Source organism: Cricetulus griseus (genome assembly GCF_003668045.3).
Source record: "Cricetulus griseus strain 17A/GY chromosome 1 unlocalized genomic scaffold, alternate assembly CriGri-PICRH-1.0 chr1_0, whole genome shotgun sequence".
NCBI classification, from domain to species: Eukaryota; Metazoa; Chordata; class Mammalia; order Rodentia; family Cricetidae; genus Cricetulus; species Cricetulus griseus.
Window position 1 is genome coordinate 160,174,495 of NW_023276806.1, and position 24,034 is coordinate 160,198,528.

General features: G+C 39.0%; 1 protein-coding gene across 2 annotated transcripts in view; it reads left to right on the top strand.

Moving 5' to 3' along the window:
- Nucleotides 1–24,034, top strand: part of Nr2c1 (nuclear receptor subfamily 2 group C member 1) — a 56,101-nt gene that overhangs the window by 16,310 nt on the left and 15,757 nt on the right. For both annotated transcript variants that reach the window (XM_027392648.2, XM_027392649.2), the window contains exons 5-10: nt 2,173–2,352; nt 3,439–3,586; nt 3,672–3,762; nt 9,174–9,358; nt 10,954–11,113; nt 21,849–21,970. In XM_027392648.2, coding sequence (XP_027248449.1) covers nt 2,173–2,352; nt 3,439–3,586; nt 3,672–3,762; nt 9,174–9,358; nt 10,954–11,113; nt 21,849–21,970 — 886 coding nt within the window. The remainder of the gene's footprint in view (nt 1–2,172; nt 2,353–3,438; nt 3,587–3,671; nt 3,763–9,173; nt 9,359–10,953; nt 11,114–21,848; nt 21,971–24,034) is intronic.

Consider the following 24,034-nt stretch of genomic DNA (forward strand, 5'->3'; position numbering starts at 1 on the left):
TACCTTTCTCTTTCTCTCTTTCTCTCTTTTTATTGTTTTTGTTTTTGTTTTTCAAGACAGGGTTTCTCTGAGTAGCTTTGGAGCCTATCCTGGCACTCCCTCTGGAGACCAGGCTGGCCTCGAACTCACGGAGATCCGCCTGCCTATTTCTCCCAAGTGCTGGGATTAAAGGCATGTGCCACCAACACCTAGCTCACCTTTCTCTTTTTATACTTTTTCTTCAGTGTCATTTCATTTGACTTATAATGGCATAAAATATTTGTTTTGGTTTCACTGTTTGGAAGTAAACACACGAAAAAGTTTTAAATGTAAAAATTAAATTTGCCAAAGAATCATTGGAAAATGAGCTGTGGTCTTTAATAATACATTATGTGGGTAATTTATTTTAACACACTTCCCCAAACCCTGTAAATTGAGTAAATTGAATTGCTGACGTAGGAGATTCTTTGGTCAACCTTTATTTGGAGTTCTGCATATCTACTTTAGTTATTTCCCCATCCAGGAATGAACCATGTCTGACTGGTTAGTGTTTGAGATCAGATGGGGTGTGCTGGGAAAGTCTGGCTCTAAGACCTAGGTGGGCTGTTCTCAGTCAGGTCTGTGTGTTCAGTGATACATCATTTTAATTCTGATCACTGCGTCCTGTGAGAAGTACACACTAATGTCTGCTAATACATATGCACAGGTGTCAGTGGGGCAGAGTTCAAGAGCCCAGCTTGCTTTTGTTAATTTTTTTTTTGAAATTTTATTGTAAAAACTTCCATTAGAACTCTCCCTCAATAGTTGAAATGTATATTTATACAGTCTTTTAGACCTCAAGTGATGCTTCTGACACTGTTACTGTGTGCCCATCATAGATTGGTTTTTAGTGTTGCCCTTGCTGTGTGATAAATGCTATATCTAGTTTACCTAGCAGAAGCTTGACCCTGCGATAGTATGGACCTTTGGACAGATTTAGTTTTTGCACATACCTTGTACAATCTTGCAACAGAGGTCAGCAACATATATATATGGACTCTCCTGTATTATAGAATTTTTTTCTTGTTCTAAGTATCCTTGACATTACAATTGTCAAAACTGGTGTTTCAGATATCTTTCTGAGACCTTTTAAGCTAAAGTAACATGCAAGAATTGATTTTACAGCTACTAATTTTGACACCTTTTATAGATCTGTAAGAGTGTTGTGTCAGAGCAGCAAGCACAGTTGAGTGCTGTATTTGGGATATTTAGTTTCCTCTTTAGTTGATCACCACCAGGTGTATTCATTTATATCCTGTAATACATGACACACTGCTGTAGTATGTATGATTTTTTGGTCTTTATTTCCCTTTGAATTCATTTTAACCATCTAAATAAATTGCTATATTGTGCTAATGTAAAAAAAAAGAACTTTCTCAAGTATGTGTAATTTGTTAATGTTATACAAAACAAACAACTGGTGAAATAACAAATTCATCAAAATGTAATAAGTGTATGAGCAATTTGCCTGGCTGTATCTGTATGTACTATGTGCACCTGATACCTCTGCAGACTAACAGAGGGTATCCAATCCTTAAACTTGAGTTACAGATAGATGGTGGGTACTAGGAACTGATCCTGGGTAGCAAGTGCTCTTCCCACTGAGGCATCTCTCTAGACCCAGATTTTAAAAGCTGTATTAAGAAGTTTTCAAAGTGAAACTCACAAAGAAAGGTTATTATAATTCCAGTACTAGGTAGCATTTTCCATTTTTCTGGAGCTGTAATATTAGTGTCTATTATAGCCGAGAATACAGATTGGTGGTAGAATGCTTGCCTAGCATGTACAAGTGCTGTATTCACTCCCCAGCAGGAGAGGGGAAAAGATACTGTTATATTATGACAAAACTATAATTTGTAAGCTTTCTTAGGATTAAAAATTTTAATTGGTGCATAATAGAATTTTTGATGATGGCTTTGCTTCTAAGTTCTCTAATTTTTAATGTTACACTATAAAATTCAAAACTATATATCATTAAACTTACCACAGGATATGGCTGCTTACTTCTCTACTTAAATAAATGCTACAAAAATTTTTTTGTCAGAATCTCAATCACAATTTTATTTTATGTGTTATTTTAATAGAAAAGGCAGGATTTATTTCACTTCTAATTTATAGTATGTTTTTGTATTTTCTTAAACATTTCATCTCTAGGACGTCACTATGGAGCAATAACTTGTGAAGGCTGCAAAGGATTTTTTAAAAGAAGCATCAGAAAAAATCTAGTATATTCCTGTCGCGGATCCAAAGACTGTATAATCAACAAGCACCACCGAAACCGATGTCAGTACTGCCGGCTACAGCGGTGCATCGCATTTGGGATGAAACAAGACTGTACGTACTTGCTTTAAAAGAGGAATGTTTGTAAGAATCCAGCAAACTCTCAAAATTCATTCACAGCAGCAAACTGTGACACGTGCTTTTTAATTCTTAGTTGTTCAACCAAAAGTAGAATATATCCATATGTATTTATTATTTAATAAACAAATATTTTTAATACTCTTGTGACAAGCACAATTTCCAGTTGGCACATAGTGCCCAAATGATTTTTGTAAGTTGTCTCAGAATTTAAAATTTTTAATGTGCATAATAGAATTTTTAGTGATTTTGTTGTCTTTCCTAAGTTCTCTGTGGCATTGTCAATGTTACATTCTAAAATTAAAAACTATCATTAGCAGCTAGACACCCATGTGCTTTGTGACTGATGCCCAAAATATGATCTTGGTAACAGCAGCCTGTCCTGATTGAACTGTCCATGTGCCAAAAGCCGCTCCACTCCTTACGCATGTGTTGGCATATTCTTATAGCAGTCCTCTGTGGCTGGTTAGACCATTAACACATAACACCTTCACAGAGAAAGGCTGAAAACTCACCAAAGGACAGACAGCTAACAGGTGGCTGAGCTTTGACTTCTGACAGTTTGCTTTCCCCTCCATCCCGAAAGAAAATGCACTTTTAACAGAAATGTCTTGCCTCCTCTTTAGGTACTGTGAAGTTTCTATAGATACTGCACATTGTGTAGATGAGCTTCTGTCTGTTGCATACTTATTTCTTAACTGCAAAGATCCTAACTGACCTTTTTCTTTATTAGTATTATCTTCAACTGATGAGTTTCTTTTTCTTTAACTCTGTGTGCATAAGAGACATCTCCCTTCATTCAGTTCTTCCTTCTTGATTGTGAGGGTTCTTAAGAAGTGGCAAAATAAGAGATGAGAATAAAGTGTAAATTGACCAGTTTCTACAAAAAGGGAGCACCATTACTGAGTGTAAAATAGATGCTGTAAAGCCTTGACGGCTGCGTTTGAAATTCATTTGGAAGCAGTGTCTCCCTCTCATTAGGCATATTGATGATAGGAAGCTTAGATTTATGAATTCCGTAAAGTCTGTATTGTAATATAATAATTTAATGTGTTTTTACAGCCGTTCAGTGTGAAAGAAAACCCATTGAAGTATCCCGAGAAAAATCTTCTAACTGTGCAGCTTCCACAGAAAAAATCTACATCCGAAAAGACCTGCGAAGCCCGCTGGCTGCCACTCCAACCTTTGTGACAGATGGCGAGACCCCCAGGTGCCATATAGGTGACGTTAAGCTGGTCATTTGCTTCTCATCCCCAGATCAAGTAAGACTAAAATTTCGGCTTCATTCATTACAGGTCAACGGGACTGTTGGATTCAGGAATGTTCGTGAATATTCATCAATCTGGAATAAAAACAGAACCAACTATGCTAATGACACCAGATAAGGTATGTAGTGCAAGTTAAAGACCCCCCCCCTACTGCCTATCCCTGTGGTATTGGAGTTTTGAGTCCTTAGCCCCATTGCTCTACTACTGAGCGATAATTCCTGTTTCCTTTTTAAAAAGGATTTTATTTATGTGTATATTTTATGTATGTGTGAATGTATACCTGTGTGCCAGAAAAGGGTATCAGAACCTGTTTCTGATGGTTGTAACTTGCCATATGGTTGCTGGGAATTGAACTAATCACCTTTGGAAAAGTAGCCAGTGCTCTTAACAGCTAAGCCATCTCTCCAGTCCCTAATCCCTATTTCTAAAGCTAAAATTACTTGATAAAGTTCTTCACCATGCCACTAAAATTTTATCTTTAACATGAAAGCAACCAAGATGAAAAGTGTTCCCAGTTTCTTTTCTTTCCCCTTGAAATAAAAGTTACCAGAAAACTAATTTATGCAAAATCCAAACCAAACAAAATGAATGATACACTTCCTGTAACCCCAACGACTTGGAAGCTAAAGGAAGGATGGTGGCTGCAAGTGGGGCCAGCCCAGTCTGCACTCTGATTTGAGGGTCAGTTGCAGGAGAGTAGCACAGAATTCTTACCTCTGTTCCACTTATTTTCCCTGCTAGATTAATTAATGCCAAATGCTTGATTCTCCAACTAAAGAGAAGTCTTGGCATACCTCATTCAAAACACTCATTTGAATCTAAGGAAGATATGGAGCCACTGTGTTTCCTAGGCATTTCTGTGGGTCTTGGGTTCGGAGTAGGAATGAGATTGCATGTGCTCTCAGACTACACATCCAAGTCATCTAGACTCTTCTGAGACTGCAGCAGATCTTTTGTTTTGCACAGTCTAAAAAAAAGATTTTTATGTGTGTGTGTGCACACATGTGTGCATGCTTGTGGGCATCCTCACACTCATGTTCTCAAAGGCCCTAGAAGATGCCCTGCTATATTACTGTCTGCCTTGTTCCAGAATTTGATGTTCCAGTTGGACCCCCAGCAACCATCCAGGTTTTCTCTCCCTTGAGTGCGGCGACTACAGGACCCTGCAGTCACATGGATGTGTATGTGCATACCAGGGATTTGAACTCAGTTCTTCATGCTGGCACAACAGCCACTGTTGCCCATTAAGCCATCTCCCCAGCCCTAAAAGTTTTCTCTATTTAGATGAAGTGTGTTCACTTTCTGTAAGAAAAGAAAAAAGTTTTCCTAAAAAAGATTTTTAATCTACTTTGTTACATTTATTTGCTGTGTTTGTGTGTGTGTGTGTGTGTGTGTGTGTGTGTGTGTGTGTGTACACCACAACACACATGGAGCTCAGAGGACAACTTTCTAGAGTTGGTTCTCCCTTCTCACCACATGGGATCTTGTCCTACTCAAGTATCATCGTTAGTGGCCAGTGCCTTCACTCTGAGCTGTCTTGCTGGCCCTGAAGAGATTTGGAGTGTCTGAGATAGGACTTTCTTCCACCTGCACTGGCTTTGCAGCACTCATAGCCAAAACACTAGGGCATCATTCAGTGGAAGGATGTACACAGCATACATGAGGTCCTTGGTTCAATTTCAGCACTGAAAAATGTAGCGTGAGCTTTCTGGCGTGGCAGGTCCCACCGCCCTTCTCAGCCCCAAATAAACACATGGATGCTATATTAATTATAAAACTTTTGGCTGGTAGCTTGGGCTTCTTATTGGCTAGCTCTGTCTTAATTATTAACCCATTTCTATTAATTTAAGTATTTCTACGTGGTCTTACCTTACCAGAGAAGGGTCTGGACCTCTAATTCTTTTCTCACATGGCAACTGCTGTCTGCCTATGTTTCCCAGAATTCTCATCTCCTAGTCCCACCTATCTCCCTGCCTCTATTGGCCTCGGTGTTTTATTCATCAACCAATAAGAGAAATATATACACAGAAGGACAACCCTCCATCAGAAAAATGCAATGCAAAAACCTAACACATGGCCCCAAATATCATATCACAAGATGAGATTTTTCCATGTTACACTCCTAAGAATCTCCAGTGGCAGAGACTTTGAAATCTAGTTAGATATGTTGTCTCATGGAAAGGAATATTTACCCTTCTTAGTTTTAGATAAATATTAAAATATCTAGCAGAATATGTGAACAAAGCCTTTAATCCCAGCATTCAGAGGGCAGAGGCAGGAGGATCTATATGAGTTTGAAGCCAGCTTGGTGTACATACAGTGACTTCCAGGCCAGCAAGGGCTACATACTTAGACCCTGTCTCTAAATACAAAACCTAAACACAAAAAAAATTAAAATAGTTAAAAAATACTAATTACTTATTCTTTTTTTGTTTGTTTTTTGGTTTTTCAAGACAGGGTTTCTCTGTGCAGCTTTGTAGCCTATCCTGGAACTCACAGAAATCCGCCTGCCTCTGCCTCCTGAGTGCTGGGATTTAAGATGTGTGCCACCAACATCTGGCACTCATATTCTTATATAAGAAGGCTAATTGGCTAGGAACATGGACTTTGCAGTCCAGCAGGTTCCTGTTCTTTGTAGCCTGTGTGTGCTGGGCCATTCTGTTGAAGATGGATGAGGATTCCTATTGGACAGGATTAACAGATTAATAAATATATATGCGTATATATGTATATTATATGTGTACATATATAACAAATATGTGTGTATTTATGAACATATTTAATGTTATATATGTATATGCATACATAATATACATATATGTTATAGTCATAGTCAAACTATAGTCATTCTGTGAATGAATATATATATATATATATTTGTATATATATATATATATATATATATATATATATACACACACACATATGTGTCATGTAAGAACTTGCTAGTGGGTAGGATATTCATTAAGGATTTGCAAATGGGGCTGGAGAGATGGCTCAGAGGTTAGGAGCACTGACTGCTCTTCCAGAGGTCCTGAGTTCAATTCCCAGCAACCACATGGTGGCTCACAACCATCCCTAATGAGATCTGGTGCCCTCTTCTGGTGTGCAGATATACATGGAAGCAGAATGTTGTATATAAAAATCTTTAAAAAAATCAAAAAGGATTTACAAACACTGGTAATAATTTATTTGAGGGCATGAAAATTATTGTCTACTTATTCACCAAAGTATGTTTCATATAAATTAAGGAGTTAATAAAATGAATGAAACCTCAAAGGAAACACCAATATTATTTCAGAATTCAGAATGGTTTATATGTGTTAGATGTCATGTTTCACACCTAATTCCAACTCTCAGGAAGCAGAGGCTAGGGATCACAAGCTCAAGGTTAGCCTGGGCTACACTGTAGAAAGCAGCAGACCAGCCCTGATTGACATATCAGGACTCTGCATTAAAAAAAAAAGAAAGAAACAAATCGTGTACACACAGACAGGAACAAATTAAAGGCTATAGTAGGCTATAGAAAGAAACTAAAGGTCGGAGACTGGAGAGATGGCTCAGAGGTTAAGAGCACTGGCTGCTCTTCCAGGGGTCCTGAGTTCAATTCCCAGCAACCACATGGTTGGTCACAGCCATCTGTAATGAGATCTGGTGCCCTCTTCTGGGTGTGCAGGCAAATATGCAGACAAAACACTGTATACATAATAAATAAATAAATCTTTTAAAATAATAGAAAAGGAAAAAACCTAAAGGTCTTGTTATTAGATTTGGATGGGATAATTTAAACATTAAAAGAGTTATTGTTATGTGCCTCTGTGTGTGTATACATCCGTGTGTGTGTGTGCATGTTTGTATATTCATGCATGTGTGTACATGTACACATGTGTATGAAGTCCCTAGGCTGATGTTGGGAGGCTGATTTGATTATTTTTCACCTTATTCATCAAGGCAGGATCTCAGTTGAACCCACAGATATGGCTCTCCAGCAGAGAGCTGACATTACAGAGAGACCACATGCCCACTGGCATTTACATAGAATCTAGGTGTCTGAAGTTTAGTCTTGATGCTTACTGCTTGTGAGCCCAGTACATTAACTGCTGACCAATCTTCCCAGCCCCAAAAGCATTGAATATATTAAAGTGTTAGGTATATAAAAACCTTTTCACTGAACATGGTAATTCCAAAAGCTCATGTGTCGCCAAGAGACATTGCTGAGTGTCAAGTCGTTGCTTTGAAGATCGAGAGCTCAAAGTGAAGACCTTCGCTGTTCTTCCTGTACAGTGATTTTAGCTAAAGATTGCACAGAGAATGCTTTTTTCAAAAGAGGGCCAGCCACTGCATAAAGACTAGTATTCTTTATTGGCAGACAATGGGAAAGGGTGTGATATGTCGTTAAGAGACCAATAGCATGAGTAGGAGGTTCTTCAACTCTGGGAAGAAGAAAACATAAATAAACCCTGACAAAGGATCAGTTTCCTCCTGTTCTAGTGCTGGGTCTGGCCCATTATGTTTCATTTAAGACAGCAACATCTTAGGGAGTCTGTTTGGTAATAAATTTGCCTTCCCCTTTTCACTACTCTTAATGTAGATTCTATGCCAGTTTGTTATGGAAGACATTTTGAGGGGCTAGGAAGACGGCCCAGTGGCTAAGAGCTCTTACAGAGGATCTGACTTCATGTCCCAGCATTCCCTCAGGTGACTGACGACTTTCTGTAACTCCCATCCAGGCGATCCAGAGCCCTTTCCTGGCCTCCATAAGCACTTGCACTCCTATGAATGTATCCACAAGAATACACACAATTACACACTATTTGAAAAGTAAAACTAAATCTTTGGGGCTGGAGAGATGAGATGGCCCAGAGGTTAAGAGCCCTTACTGCTCCTCTAGAGGACCATGTAGTTGCTGGGAATTGAACATGGGTCCTCTACAGGAGCAGTAAGGGCTCAAAATCATCTGTGACTCCAGCCCCAGGGAACCCAATGCCCTCTGTTGATCTCTGAGGGCACCAGGCTTCATGTAGTGCACAGACTTCCATGCAAGCAAAACACCCATGCACATAAAATTAAAATTTTTAATCTTAAAAAGAGAAGTTTTGGAAGTTTTCCCCCCATCAATACTAAATAATTAGTACTAAAAAGAATTATTACCTAATTTGATACCCATTTATAGAGGAAGTAACTATGACTTGGATAGGTAGCTAGTAAGTAAAATTTTTGTTTTAAACTTTTATAAATATTTTTAAGAGCTTATACCTATTTTTAAGTCTATATTTTCCTTAAGAGTTTTCTTTTTTTCTTTAAGGGCAGGCTCTCACTCTGTAGCCCACACTGGCCTTGAATTTGTGACAGTCCTACTACCTCAGCCTCTTGAATGGTGGGAATACAGAAATGAGCTGTTATGTTCATCAATTTCATTTATTAATTTGCTTTTCCTTTAGTATTTTATGACCTAGAACTTGATATTTAAGGTTTTAAAATGTAGCAGTACCACTTTGCAAAATTTTAGTGCTTTCTCTTTTTTTAAAGGTTGAATCGTGTCAGGGAGACTTAAGCACATTGGCCAGTGTGGTCACGTCATTAGCAAATCTCGGCAAAGCTAAAGACCTTTCTTACAGTAGTAATAATATGCCTGTGGCGGAGAGCTTACGGAATGGTGACACGTCCTTCTGTGCGTTTCATCAAGACATTCAGATCAACGGTGATGTCTCAAGGTAAAGTCCAGTCCCATCTTTCTAAACTTCATTTGGAATTGATAAAAATGTTTTTGTGTTAATGTCTGTCTATAAAAGTTTCCGAAAACAAGTATTTCTATAAGAAATAAATAGAAAAATATAAGGCATAGTAAGGTTTAACTGAAAATCTGCCTTTAGTGCAACATGCCAAACACATGCCATTATGAGTTTCCCGACCAGTAAGTATATATTAAAATGAAGTTCCTTCATTTTAAAAGGAAGTTCCTTCATTTTAAATGACAGTTGGGGTCTGATGTTTCTTTGTATATAGAACGAAACATGTTTCCTACGAAGACATCTTTATTTCCCAACCACCACTAATTTTTGTTGGTAAAGATAAATGTCGAAGATCTCATTGAAATAACTACAATTTTAAATTTTTCTTAAGGAAAATAGAATCAGATTTTGGTTTTATCTTGTCAATATTAATACTTAGAATGCAGAGATGAAATTCCTTCCATCTTTTCTTAGACTTAGTTTATTATTTAAATATTTAATGTTGTGCTGGGGTGTGACTGCGTGGTGTTGGAGTGCTCACCTGGTGTGCTCTAGGCTCTGGGCTTGATTGACAGCAGCGCTGTATAAAGACTAGAAAGGGGAAAACCACAGTTCAGAGCCTTGGGTAATTGTTGAGCATATGACTTCATTTTTTTTTTTTTTTTTTGGTTTTTCAAGAAGGGAGCTAGTGTAGCTTTGGGAGCCTATCCTGGCTCTCTCTGTAGACCAGGCTAGCCTTGAACTCACTGAGATGGGCCTGCCTCTGCCTCTGCCTCTGCCTCTGCCTCCCAAGTGCTGGGATTAAAAGCGTGTGCCACCAACACCCCGGCTGAGCATATGACTTCATTTAAGGAACTCTAGAAAATGTATCATTTAACAGTATGGGAAACTGTTTTGAATAATTACTTGGTAACTCTAGTTATCTATCCTCTTAATCTTAAATTGTTAATTGTGTGCATTTCACTAAGTAGCCACAAGTGTAAAAATTGTCTCTGAATTTTTAAGTCAGGTCAACACTGAATCAGTTTTGTGTTTGATACAGCAAAGTCAACATAAATAAGTTGTATATGAAAGAATACGTATGAGGAATTCTCTCATACTTAAAGAGATGGTAACTTCTTGATAATATGGCAATATATAATATTTCACACTATTCTTGCTAAGTTTAATTTCTTGGTTTTGGAGGTAATCACAGAGGTCACTGAAATGCAAAGTCTGTCTGTCATGCAAGAAAACTGTTTTCTGAAGCCTGATTTGTTGTTTGTTTGCTTTGTGTGTGCATACCCCTCCTGACAGTGGTGCTGGAGGTGGAGCCGATGACCTGTAGTATACTACACAAGCCTTCTGCCACTGAACCACACTCCAGCCCTATTTGCAAAAGAATTTTTATGCTTAACTCCCCTGCCTCCCAGTCCTGGGTACTAAACCCAAGGGCCTCATTTATGCTAGACAGGTGTTCTACTACTGAACTATTCCCACAGCCCCTTGACTTAAATGGTAACTCCAGATTTTGTATAAGAATTTCATTTTATTGTTGGAGATTGCCCAGGCTCACAGCTTCTGATGCTTCCTTACAGGGCATTTGACACTCTTGCAAAGGCATTGACTCCTGGAGAAAGCACAGCCTGTCAGAGCCCAGTAGAGGACATGAAAGGAAACGTGCATCTAATCACTGGAGAGTCGAGCTACATGGAGAAAGAGGGGCCACTGCTCAGCGATTCACATGTAGTTTTCAGGGTATCTTTAATTTTTTTATGTTACGTTGCTGTCTGAATATGATCTTCCTTTCAACAATCAAAATTTGCCTGTTACACTTTGAATTCAGAAATACCCATGGTAGAATTTCAGAATTGAAACACACCCTGCTATAGCAAACAGTGGGTCAACTTGCTGCTGGTCAGTTCTAATGGGGCAATTAGTTGGTTAGATTTTCATAATTTTTAAAATTTAATTTATTTATATTTTATGTATGAGTGCTATGCATGTATGTATATCTGCATGCCAGAAGAGGGCATCAGATCCTTTTTATAGATAGTTGTGAGCCCAGCCAGGCAGTGGTGGTCGCTCATGCCTTTAATCTCAGGCAGAGGCAGGTGGATCTCTGAGTTCAAGGCCAGCCTGGTATACAGAGCAAGTTCCAGGATAGCCAGGGCTACACACAGAAAGAGAAATCCCGCCTTGAGAAACAAAATAAAACAAAAAGATTTTAGAACCTATTAGGCACAGTGCTTTGTTTCATTAAGCATGGACATCCCTTGGAACCAAATGCAGGCTTTTGTTCAATGCCTCACCACTACATTTTCCATGTAAACTGGTGTCTAAGACCCAGACACTTTGCTCTCACATTGGAAATGATAAAGGTAAGAGTGAATGTGTGAGTGAACTACCTTACTTAGCTACCCTTCACCCTTTAGCATGATCATACCAGGGTGCACGTTACATAATGCATCTTAACCTTGGGTTGTTATAACTCCTACTTTTAAAAACCATTTTGGAAAAGGAGCATTTGAAATTCATCGTAAATACATTTTGTAATGGTAATCGGGAATCCCTACATATGCTCTGCTATATGGTCCTCCGTATGCTAGGCAGGTGCCTACCAATGCTCCCCTCTTCTGCCTCTGTATACTCTTATAATGGGAGCAATACAGGTACACTACTGGAAGCAATACAGATGAAGCCTAAGAGATAACTTTCTAAAATTTGGTTTGTTATTCAGATTAATATGCTGAACAGAGCTATCGATGTGCTCACTGCTGAGATCTCACTGACACTGTGTCTGACCCTCTTCTTGGATCTTTTCTCTGCCAATTGTGAATACTATTAGAAAGGGGTGTGCAAAACAATTGAGTATGCATAGCTTACACTTAGCAATACAGAGCAGTTCTGGAACACTTGAGAATGATTTACAATAGACTATAAACTTTTCTACATTTCTTTAGGAAAACATTTCTAACTATCAAATAAGTGTCTGTACGGCCAATAAAATAACGGATAGAAAATAAATGTATCATAGACAACACCACCATATAAGATTGGTATAACAATAACTAGAAAAACATCCAAGTGTTTTATCTGCACTTCATAAGAAAATTTTCCATAGACATTATAAGAAGAGATAGTAAGAGTAATTAAAAGTTATTGTTGGACCTACAGACTAGCAAATGCTTTTCCCACTTTCTTTCATCTTCTAAATAAAATCTTTCTGTGTATGTGTTCTCAGTTTTATTTCCTGTTCTGGACTTAGATTGGAGGAAGGACAAGGAGATGTAGACAGCCAGTGTAAGCAAGGACCAGGGCTACTTTAGACAGTGGCTGTTCATCTGTCTCCTATCAGTCCTCATTTTTTAATTCTATGAACTAGATGCTTTGGACAAATGAGTTAAACAAAATCAAACTTTGGCTTTTCTTTCTGGAGTTGGTGGTTTTTTTTGGGGGGGGGGGCATGTTGAGGCAGGGTTTCTCTGTAGCTTTGGTGGCTGTCCTAGAACTAGCGCTTGTAGACCAGGCTCTCACAGAGATCTGCCTGCCTCTGCCTCCCGAGTGCTGGGACTAAAGGCATGTGCCACTACTGCCCGGCCTATTGGTGGGTTCTTTCTTTCCTGAAAACAGCAGCTTCTTCAATTCCTGCTTCCAGTCCTGGAGGAGTTATTTTCAGTGATTCCAAGGCTGCAGTCATTTCATACTCAGGTCTTCTGGTGGTGTTCTCAGGCCTGAGTTTCGGGCCTGGCACCCTCATTCAGACCCCTGACATCTCTCTCAGTCGCTGAGCAAGCAGTGTTTTGTTCCTGTTACTCTGTGTGTCTGATTTGTATATTTCCCTGTCTGTTTTTTCAGCTGAGCCATGCCACCTTTTGGATGTGTTGAAGTTTTTGTTCTCATTTTGTAGTGGAACTAAGAATTATATATTTTAATATCTTATTCAAAGCCACCTAAATGTAGGAAGGAGAAGCTATCTGGTAATGTAACTGGAAGTAAAGAATCTAGAATGATAGTAATATTTTTATTTAATGACTTTCTTGATTTATGATTTCAAAGTCTCTTTTACTTTATTCTTATAAGAATAATTAAAGTAAATAGGACTTCTACCCTTTGAAGTAAATCTATAGGACAAGAGTGAGGCAGTTTTCAAAACTTGTGAATGCTGAACCCTTTCTGTCCTCCATAGTGTTGACTCCCCTTCAGCCCATAACTGATTATAACCACCCTGTCACTTAGATTTCCCCCTTGTATCTTAAAGCTCCTTTAAAGTTCTGGCCTGATTTGTCACAATAATAGCTTTGTCCCTTTTGTCTTCTCCATCTTGTCCTGGATACTAAAACCAGTAAAAATTAACCTACTATGTCATTTGGCAATTTAAAATGTAACATGGCCCTGTCACAAAAATCAACAAATAAGTATATTCCATAGCTTCTATTGCTCATGTGGAATGCAGCTCAGGCTCTTGTCTTGTGACCGTTTTAAAGCCCTTCCCATTCAAAGTCAAGTTTCCATCATTTCTCACAATGCCGTTCTTAATTGTGCCCACAGTTCTCACTGTCAGATTTGAGTTCTGAGACAATGGCTAGTGCTCACGGTGTGCTCACGGTGTTACAGTGCTGTCAGTCACCTGGATGGCTAATCCTGAGGCACAAACCTTGAAGGAGAATCAGCATCTCCTAACAAGTCAAATGAGTTTTTTGAAAGTTTTATTCTGACAGAATTTGATCTAGAAGCTACACTAGAGAGGTAATTGCCAAGGCAAGTAAGGAAAACATACTGCTAGCATTTTATTTGTTTAAAGGTAGTTTTAAAACTATTTGTAAAGGGTTTTGAGTTTTTTGACAGGTGTTGATTCCTCTTGTGGATTTCTGTTACTTTGGCTTTGGGTTTTGAAACAGGGCCTGGGTCTTGCTGGCTAGCACACGTTGGTTGTGAGCTCTCAGTCCTGCTGTGTGTGATGTAATGACAGGCGTGCCATGAGTATTATTGTTTTGTAGTGTCCCTTACCCATAGGACTGGTTGTTTGGGGTAATTACCCTAATTTTTCACTGTCCCCCTGCCACTCACCTTTGGCAGTTCTGAAATGGTATGCTTCCCAAAATTTTTGCACTTGTTCTTGTGTAAAACCAGTTAAATCTTTTTTTAAAAAAGCAGTTACTATTTATTTGTTTCTCTTAAGAATTGTTTTGTGGGACTGGGGAAGTCAATAAGTACTTATTACATAGTATGAAGACCAAAGTTCAGATCAGCAGCATCGAAATAAAAGGCCAAGCATGGTGTGTGTGCTTGTGACCCTGTCTCTGAGGAAGGACACAGGAGGCTCCCTGGAGCTCACGGACCAGCCAGCCTTCAGATTCAGTGAGAGACCCTGTCTCAAAACAAGGCGAGGAGTCAGCAGGTAGATGACGCATTGGGTCCAGACACTTGTCTCAGAGCCTGGTGGCCCCAGTTTGACCCCTGAGAAAAAAAGTGGAAAGAACTGATTCTGGAAGTTGTCCTCGACCTTCACATGTGCACAATCCACACATCCACACTCATGTACATATATCATATGCAGAGTAAGTACAAAACTGTGGAGAGCGATAGAAAAAGACACACACACACAGTAGGTGGTTTTTTTTTTTTTTTGGTTTTTTTTTGGTTTTTTCGAGACAGGATTTCTCTGTGTAGCTTTGGAGCCTATCCTGGCACTCGCGCTGGAGACCAGACTGGCCTCGAACTCACAGAGATGCGCCTGCCTCTGCCTCCCGAGTGCTGGGATTAAAGGCGTGCGCCACCAACGCCTGGCTACACAGAGGTATTTTTAAGAAATGTCTTATGTTTTCTGAATTGTGTTTTACTTTGCTGCTCCAGTAAGCATTTGAAATTTTTTTCTTCATGAATCTGTAGGTATTGTTTGGTGATAGAATGAATTCTTAGCATTCCCAAGTCCCTGGGTTAAGACCTCAAAAGACAATCTTATGTAGGATTTAAACCATTTGTTTCTCTGTCTCATCATTTGGTACTATCAATATTAATTAGTAGGTAAACCAAACTGGCGATGGCGCCCAATTGGTAGAGGATTTGTTCCTCACACACAATGCCCTGAGTTTGTTCCCAGCTCCACAGGTAAAACCTACTTAGCATGCTTGAGAGCTCACACCCCACACACAACAGAAAAATACAATTTTTTGCCAGGCGGCCATGTCAAATCCCAAAGACAGAGACAGGCAGATTTCTTTGAGTTCGAGGCCAGCCTGGTCTACAGAGCTAGTTCCAGGACAGCCGGGACTACACAGAGAAACCACATCTCAAAACACCAAAAGAAGAAAATAGTGTTTTTCATACACCCTATTCTGATCAGTTTCTCCTCCCTCATCTTCAGGTACTTTCCCTCTCCCCAACTCAACTCCAATCCTTTCTTTTTGTTACTCTTTAGAATAAACATGAAAACAAAAAATCAAAATAAAAAAGAAAAAGGACAACACACACACACACACACACCATAAAACACAAAATTGGAGATCATTATACACAAGCAAAAGAGGTGTCCCACATTCTATCCCTAAAAGTAAGAATTACATAAACCTTTGTTCCTAATTTTGAAAAGACAACTTTTTTTTACTAAATTTTTATATTGAAAATAGATTCATCTTTCATACAATCCATACTGACCATAATTTTCTACCCTCTACACTTCCCAGCTCTGCCCAAACCCACTCTCCCTCTGTTTCCTTCAGAAAGGAGCAGGCCTCCAAGAAACAACAGTCAAACATGACAAAACAAGATACAGTTAGACAAGGCAAAAGCCCTCATTGAGGCTGGACAAGGTAACTCAGTAGGAGGAAAGGAGTCCCAAGAGCAGGCAAGAGTCAGAGACACACCCACTCCTGTAACGAATGCAGAGGACCTGATCCAGACCCAGGCAGGTCCCATGCTTGCCACTTCACTCTCTGTAAGATTCAGTGGGCCATGTTGTGCTCCATCCCCTCTGACTCCTACAATCTGTTCTCTCATACTTTAATAGGGTTCCGTGAGTTCTGAGGGCAAGGACCCAATGGAGACCTCCAGTTTAGACTCTTCTCTCTGCATAATGTCTGGCTGTGGGTCTCTGGACTGCTTCTATCTCCTGTTAGAGGAAGCCTCTCTGATGATGACTGCACAAGGCACCAATCATACTTACCTTTCTGGGTCTGGGTTACCTCATACAGGATGATGTTTTCTAGTTGTATCCATTTGCCTGAAGATACAGCTGAGTAATACTTCATTGTGTAAATGTGCCACATTTTCCTTATTCATTCTACAGTTGAGGGACATGTAGGTTGTTTCCAGATTCTAGTTATTATAAATAAAGCCACAATGAACATAGTTGAACAAGAGTCCTTGTGGTAGAATTAGGGCTCCTTTAGGTATATGCCCAAGACTAGTATAGCTGGATTTTGAGGTACATAGATTCCCAACTTTCTGAGGAACTGTCATATTGATTTCCATAGTGGCTGTACAAGTTTGCATTCCCACTAGTAATGGAGACGTGTTCTCCTTTCTCCACATCCTCACCAGTCACTAGTGACATTGATTTGAGTTCTGACATTCTGCCAAGTATAAGATGTAGTTTTAATTTGCATTTCCCTGAGAGCTAAGAATGTTGCATACTTAAGTATTTCTCAACCATTTGAGAGTTCTTTATTGAAAATTTCCCTCTAAATTTGTATTTCATGTTTTAATTGGATCATTTGGTTTTTTGATATCTAGTTTCTTGAGATATATCTCAAGAATATATAGGATGTTAGTCGTCTCTCAGATGTGGAGTTCGTAAAAATCTTTTCCCATTCTGTAGGCTGCCTGCCGCCTTTGTCCAATTGACAGTGTCCTTTGCTTAGCAGAAGCTTTTCAGTTTCATGAAGTCCCATTTATTAGTTTTTTACCTTAATGCCTGTGCTATCCATGTTCTGTTCAGGAAGTTGTCTCCTATGCCAATGCATTCAGAGTTATTCTCTACGTTCTCTTTTATCAGTGTATCTGGTTTTATGTTGATCCACTGAGACTTGAATTTTGTGCAGGGTGATAAATATGGATCTATTTGCATTCTTCTACATGCAGACATCAGTTTGGCCAGCACCGTTTGTTGAAAATGTTGTCTTTTTTTTTCCAGTGTGTATTTCTGGCTTCTCTATCAAAAATCAGGTGTCCATAGGCATGGGAATTTATGTCTGGGTCTTCAGTTCGATTCCATTGATCAGCATGTCTGTTTTTATGCCAATACCATGTAGTCTTTTTTATTACTGTAGCTCTGTAGTACAGCTTCAAGTCAAGGATGGTGATACCTCCAGAAGTTCTCTTACTGTTCAGGATTGTTTTAGCCATCCTAGGTTTTTGTTTTTTCTATAAGATGTTGAGAATTGTTCTTTCAAGATCTGTAAATAATTATGTTGGAATTTTGATGGGGATTGCATTGAATCTGTAGGTTGCTTTTGGTAGGATGGCCATTTTAACTATGTTAATCCTACTAATTTGTGAGCATGGGAGATCTTTCCATCTTCTGATATTTTCTTCAATTTCTTTCTTCAAAGATTGTAAGTTTTTAGCATAGATACCTTTCACTTGCTTGATTAGAGTTAATCCAAGATATTTTATATTATTTGAGGCTATTGTGAAGAATGTTGTTTCCCTGATTTCTTTCTCAGTCCATTTGTCATTTGTATACAGAAGTGCTACTGGAGATATATATATTATATATATATATATATATATATATATATATATATATATATAATCTTGTATCAGCCAGTTTGCTAAAAGTGTTTATCAGCTGTAGGAGTTTCCTGTTGAAATTTTTTTTTTAATTTATTTTGTGTGCATTTATTGTGCCTGTATGTGTGTCTTTGTGAGGATGTCAGATACCCTGGAACAGGAGTTGCAGACAGTTGTGAGCTGCCATGCGGGTGCTGGGAATTGAACCCGGTTCCTCTGGAAGAGCGGCAAGTGCTCTTAACTGCTGAGCCATCTCTCCAGCCCCCCTTGTGGAATTTTTAAGATCTATTGTGTATACTTTTATATTATCTGCAAATAACAATACTTTGACTTCTTTCTTCTAATTTGTATCCCCTTTATCTCCTTCAGTTGTCTTATTGCTCTAGCTAGAACTTCAAGTACTGTATTGAATAGATATGGATAAAATGGACAGTCTTGTGTTCCTGATGTTAGTGAAAGTGCTTTGAGTTGCTGTCCATTTAATTTGATGTTGGCTATAGGCTGGCTGTAAATTGCCTTTATTATATTTAGGTATGTCCCTTGTTTTTAGGCATCTAATGAGATGATCATGTTTTTTTTTTTCCCCCTTTCTGTTTATTTATATGGTAGATTATGTTTACTGATTTTCATATATTGAACCATCCCTGCTTCTCTTGGATGAAGCCTACTTGATCATGGTGGGTGATCTTTTTGATGTGTTCTTGGATTCAGTTTGCAAGTATATTTTATTGAATATTTATTGAATCTACATTCATAAGGGAAATTGGTTTGTAATTCTCTTTGTTTGGTATTTATTGACTAGGGTAACAGGATAATTGTGGCCTCATAAAATGAATTTGTCAAGGTTCCTTCTGTTTCTATTTTAGGAGATAATTTAAGGAGTATTGGCATTAACTCTTCTTTGAAAGTCTGATAGAATTCTGTGCTAAAACTGTCTAGCCCTGGGGACTTTAAAGACTGCTTCTATTTCACTAGGGGTTATGGGTTTATTTAAATTACTTATCTGATCTTGATTCAAATTTACCTTTTTTACTTCAATAAAGATTTTTAATGTGTATATGTATGGGTGTTTTGCCTGCATGGGTGCCTTAAGCACATGTGTGCAGTGTCCTTGGAGGCCAGAAGAGGCCAGATCTCCTGAGATTGTAGTTATAGACATTGTTAGACACTGTACAGGTACTTGTAATGGAACTTGGGTCCTCTAGAAGAGCTGCCAGTGCTCTTAATCAGATAGCCATCTTCCCAGCCCTTGTTTTTTATATTTGACCTGACATAATACAGAGAACTTTTTTTTTTTTTTTTTTTTTTTTTTTTTGTTTTTCGAGACAGGGTTTCTCTGTGTAGCTTTGGAGCCCATCCTGGCACTCGCTCTGGAGACCAGGCTGGCCTCGAACTCACAGAGATCTGCCTGTCTCTGCCTCCCGAGTGCTGGGATTAAAGGCCTGCACCACCAATGCCCGGCCAATCCAGAGAACTTTTATATCTTCTTGCTGAAAACTCTTTGATCTGTTTGCTTTTATAGATACCTTTGAGAATCTTATCAAAGCTATTCACTAGGAAAAAAAATACTTTTGGAATGTGGAACGATAGCTCAATCAGTAAAGTGTTAATTTAAATCCAGGGTTCATGTTAAAAAATAAACAAACAAATGTCAGCCATGGTGCCATGTGTTTGTGATCCCAGTTTTGTGGGGAGATAGGCTTCCCTGGGGCTTCCCAGCCAGTCAGCCTAAATGAGCCCCAGATCCGTGAGAGGCTCTTTCTCAACAAAGAAGATGAATGGTGTAATGTGTTAGGTACGGATGAGGTTGTCCTCTGGATCCCACATGTGCGCATGCACACACAGGAGCACACTCCGTGGGAGAAAATGCATATGGCACTGCTGTACACCCTGCCCCACCCCTCACCCCCCACCCCCAGAAGCTGCTGTTCACTATCTGGCATCTTCTTCATGTTCGTGGTTTCAGCAGAAACTGGATCCTCTGCATTTTATTTTGCTCTTTTTTTCTACTTAGGTGTCTGTGAGGGTTTTTGTTTGTTGTGTTTTGTTTTATTTTAGGGAAAATCTCTCTCTCTGGAGCCCAGACTGCTTGGAACTTGCTGCACAGACCAGTCTAGCTTCAATTTCAAGCTGTGGTCTTCCTGCTTCACCGTCCCAAAAACTGGGATTACAGGCGTGCACTATCATACCTGGCAGATTTTTGGTTTTACTCTTATCTCTATTTTCTTACTAATTTTAATACTTCTAAGATATTCTATAGTGGACAGTATTCTTCTCTCTGGTGATGGAAATTTGGGTTGTCACCAGCATTTCATGTCACTCTTAGAAGCTAAGCTAAAATGGATGTCCTTAACTGTGACTTTTTGTGTGTATGAGCAAGTGTTTTCTAGAATCGATCTAGAAATGGTACATGGGACTAGAAGTGTGTCAGGATTTTGCAGTTTCTCAGATTTGGGGGTGGATATTCAGTCTTTACTGGTTGAACACTGTTGATCTGAAAATCCAAGATGTGCCAGTGTCTGAAACATTAAACATTGATCCCCAAAATGTTTCCAAGTTTAGATTTTGGATTAGGGATGTTAACAGTGTTTTAGGTCTAACGATATAAGTCAGTTTTCCCATTTGGTAGATAACAGCCAGCTTTCCTCTGGTTGAGCCCTTCCGTCACCGTTAGTCCTTATTTCCTGGGCCCTGTATCAGATCAGTACTGTTGATTCCAAACAGGAAAAGAGATTCTTAAACATGCCGCATGTAGTGGCGTCACCTCTCTTTAGACATCCAGAATGTTTTCAGACTTCCATTTGTCTCCACTGTAGTCAGATACTTAAAATAGCTATCTAAAGTCAAAATGGACATTACTTTTTTTTACACCTATTTTTTGTTTATAATAATACAAACTGATAGCCTTTTGAGTTGCTTGCCTATGGACACATTTTTCTCATAGAACATTTTTTTTGTTTTGTTTTGTTTTTTGTTTTTTGAGACAGGGTTTCTCTGTGTAGCTTTGGAGCCTATCCTGGCATTCACTCTGGAGACCAGACTGGCCTTGAACTCACAGAGATCCGCCTGCCTCTGCCTCCCTAGTGCTGGGATTAAAGGCGTGCCCCACCAACACCCGACCCCATAGAACATTTTTTAAACATACTTTTGTATCCAGTAACAGTATTTTAGGATAGGGTGACACTGCACTGACCTGCTCTTTCAAGAACTGATGGAGTGTCAGCGTTGAACCCTGATTTCCATATGTTTTCTTATGCTTCATTCAGGCCATAGCTGTGTCCAGTGTCTGGGAGCATGCTCTCCTCAGTTGGCACCAGCAGGCCTCCTTCACACTCGCTACACTGCTAACTCTGCCAGCATAACTGTAACCTACATGAAGGACCCTTCAGTTTCCAGGACTGCTTGACACTGAAATGCACTGTGTTGCATTGGTAAAGAAAGGAGTACACTGGAAAGAAAGGGCACACTGATGTACTAATATAGTAACTTCATAAATTAAACCAAGTCATCTCATGGTTGACAGCCATTAAGTGAGAGTCTGTTTATCCGGATGTTGCTTTGACAGAGATTACAATCTGTTCACTCCTTCTAAGCACTATTGTAATATCAGTGACTTGAGTTATTTCAGTATTAGAAATTTTTTAGGTGAAGTATTGGATTCCTATATGATGTGTTATATTCATATTCAAGTTTTTCAAAGAACTGCTAACTTAGAACTTTAAGTCATAAGATAATTTACCTAAATCCCTGTTCATGCTAGCTCACCATGCCTTCTCCTATGCCCGAGTACCTGAATGTGCACTACATTGGGGAGTCGGCCTCCAGACTGCTGTTCTTATCGATGCACTGGGCACTCTCCATTCCTTCTTTCCAGGCCCTAGGGTGAGTGTTTTCAAGTCGTTGAATATAAATGTGATTTTTGTGGCACACGTGTATTTAAACAAGAAGCTCATTTGGGGAGGATTTGTACTATAGTAGAACAAAAAAAAGGTCTGCCATTCTATTTATGTGGTAATTCATGATAGCTAACTACCTTTTTCCTGTTTTATTTTTTGTGTGGAAGAGTAGCCATGTTTTATAGTTTGAACAAGTTAATAATCTGGGTAAGTGGAGAGGACAAATTGTGGCCAGCACCAGCAATGGCCATCTTTGATTAGCACAATGATAGGATTGTGGAGGTTGTAGAGAGGCCCAGTGGTTAAAAGCACTGTCTGTTCTTGCAGAAGACCTAGGCTTTGTTTCCAGCACCCACTGGTGGCTCACAGCCTTCTTAACTCCAGTTCCAGGGGATCTGATACCCTCTTTCTGACTCTGCTGCTGGCACACAGACATACATGCAAGCAAAATATGCACATATACATTTTTTTAAGATAGGAATGTATTAGAACTGAGGCATGTCCTGCCTCATGGCCATGAGCTACATACAGGTAATAAAAGCTATAAAATCATAAGACAATATAGAATTCTTGTGATGTGTTAATTATATTTATTTACTGTACTTTGATGATGTGATCTTTGAGTGAATTTTATAGATGGCAATGTCCTGTACAATGTCAAAGACTGGGTGCTCCTGCTGGGTGGTTGTACTCCAACACTGGTTCAGTATTTATCCTAGGCATGTCATTAGGGAGCTGTATTTACCTATATGTTTAAAGTTAGAGGTGATTGTTTTCCAGTCATCTAGTTCCTAACCTCCAAAGACCATTTTAGAAATTTGCAATATGACAGACCATATCTGTGTTTTGTTTTGAAGCAATAAGATGAAATGGAAAGTGATGTGCTCCAAGAAGTCAAAGCCTTACAAAAGTTTGCCAACCTCCCTTTAAAGTACCTGGCATATGACAGTAAGAGAGCCACGCCTTTAGTCAGCAAGCGTTAGTTTACTCATAGGACCCTCCCTAGTCAGTCTGATTTCTAACTATTCACTTTCTTAGCCTGCTCATTTATTCCCCATTTGACAAATGGAGATAACTACCCCTTCCTATCATTATAGAATACTTTGACTATAACTGAAACTCACATGAGCCTGAATCCACAGGATGTAGTTGATATGGTTACCAGCTAATCAGTGAGCTGTGACATACAGAACAGAAGTTACATTAGAGTTTGTAACCTCTGAAAGAGCCTTCCTTTTTCATCTAAGAATAATATTCAATTTTAGCAATTTTACAATATTTTTAAGAAAAAAAACGTTAAAATATGGCATAAAAACATTAACATACTGAATGTTTTATGATATTAAGCATTAATTGCCATCAACCAAGCTCATAACTGACACACTTAGGCCAGAAAAGCAATCTCAGTTCCCACCCCACTCACCTCCCCCAGAATAAACTATCCATTATTTTAGTAAAAGAGAAGAATTGGAGGTATAAGGCGAACTCTTTCAATTAGTCACGCCGCCAATGTTTTAAATACTTTTGTTGAATGTGCTTATCCCATAGAAACAGCTGAGATGGTGAAGAAACTAAGAGCAGAGCCCGAGGTTTCTGTTTAAAGAATAATTAATTTTCTATGGCAGCCTCTTTTCTTTAATCTATATTGGAAATCGGTCTCTGTGCTGCAGCCACAGGACTCTTAATTAGAATAGCTATTGAGCTAACAATCCAGGCCATTAGCTGCTACATAAACTCCTACTTCTTATCTCTGCCTAGATAATCTTTAAATCCTGTTTATGAGTTGACTTAATCAGATAAGAGCTGGATGCTAATGGCAGGAAAGCTCTGTTATGTGGAGACAAAAGATGTTCTAAAGGGGTGTGTGTGCTGAATTTTTCTGGCTGGATACAGAAATGGTCCACAGAGCTATAATTTTGCAGAGAAACACAGACAGTTGTAGTAGACATGTTAACTCGAATGACTTAGTGGGTGGGGATTTGGTTAGTGTCTATTGTATTTTGAAAAGCCTCTATGTTTAATAGGAGTGTTGATTTTCTGTTTAAGATCC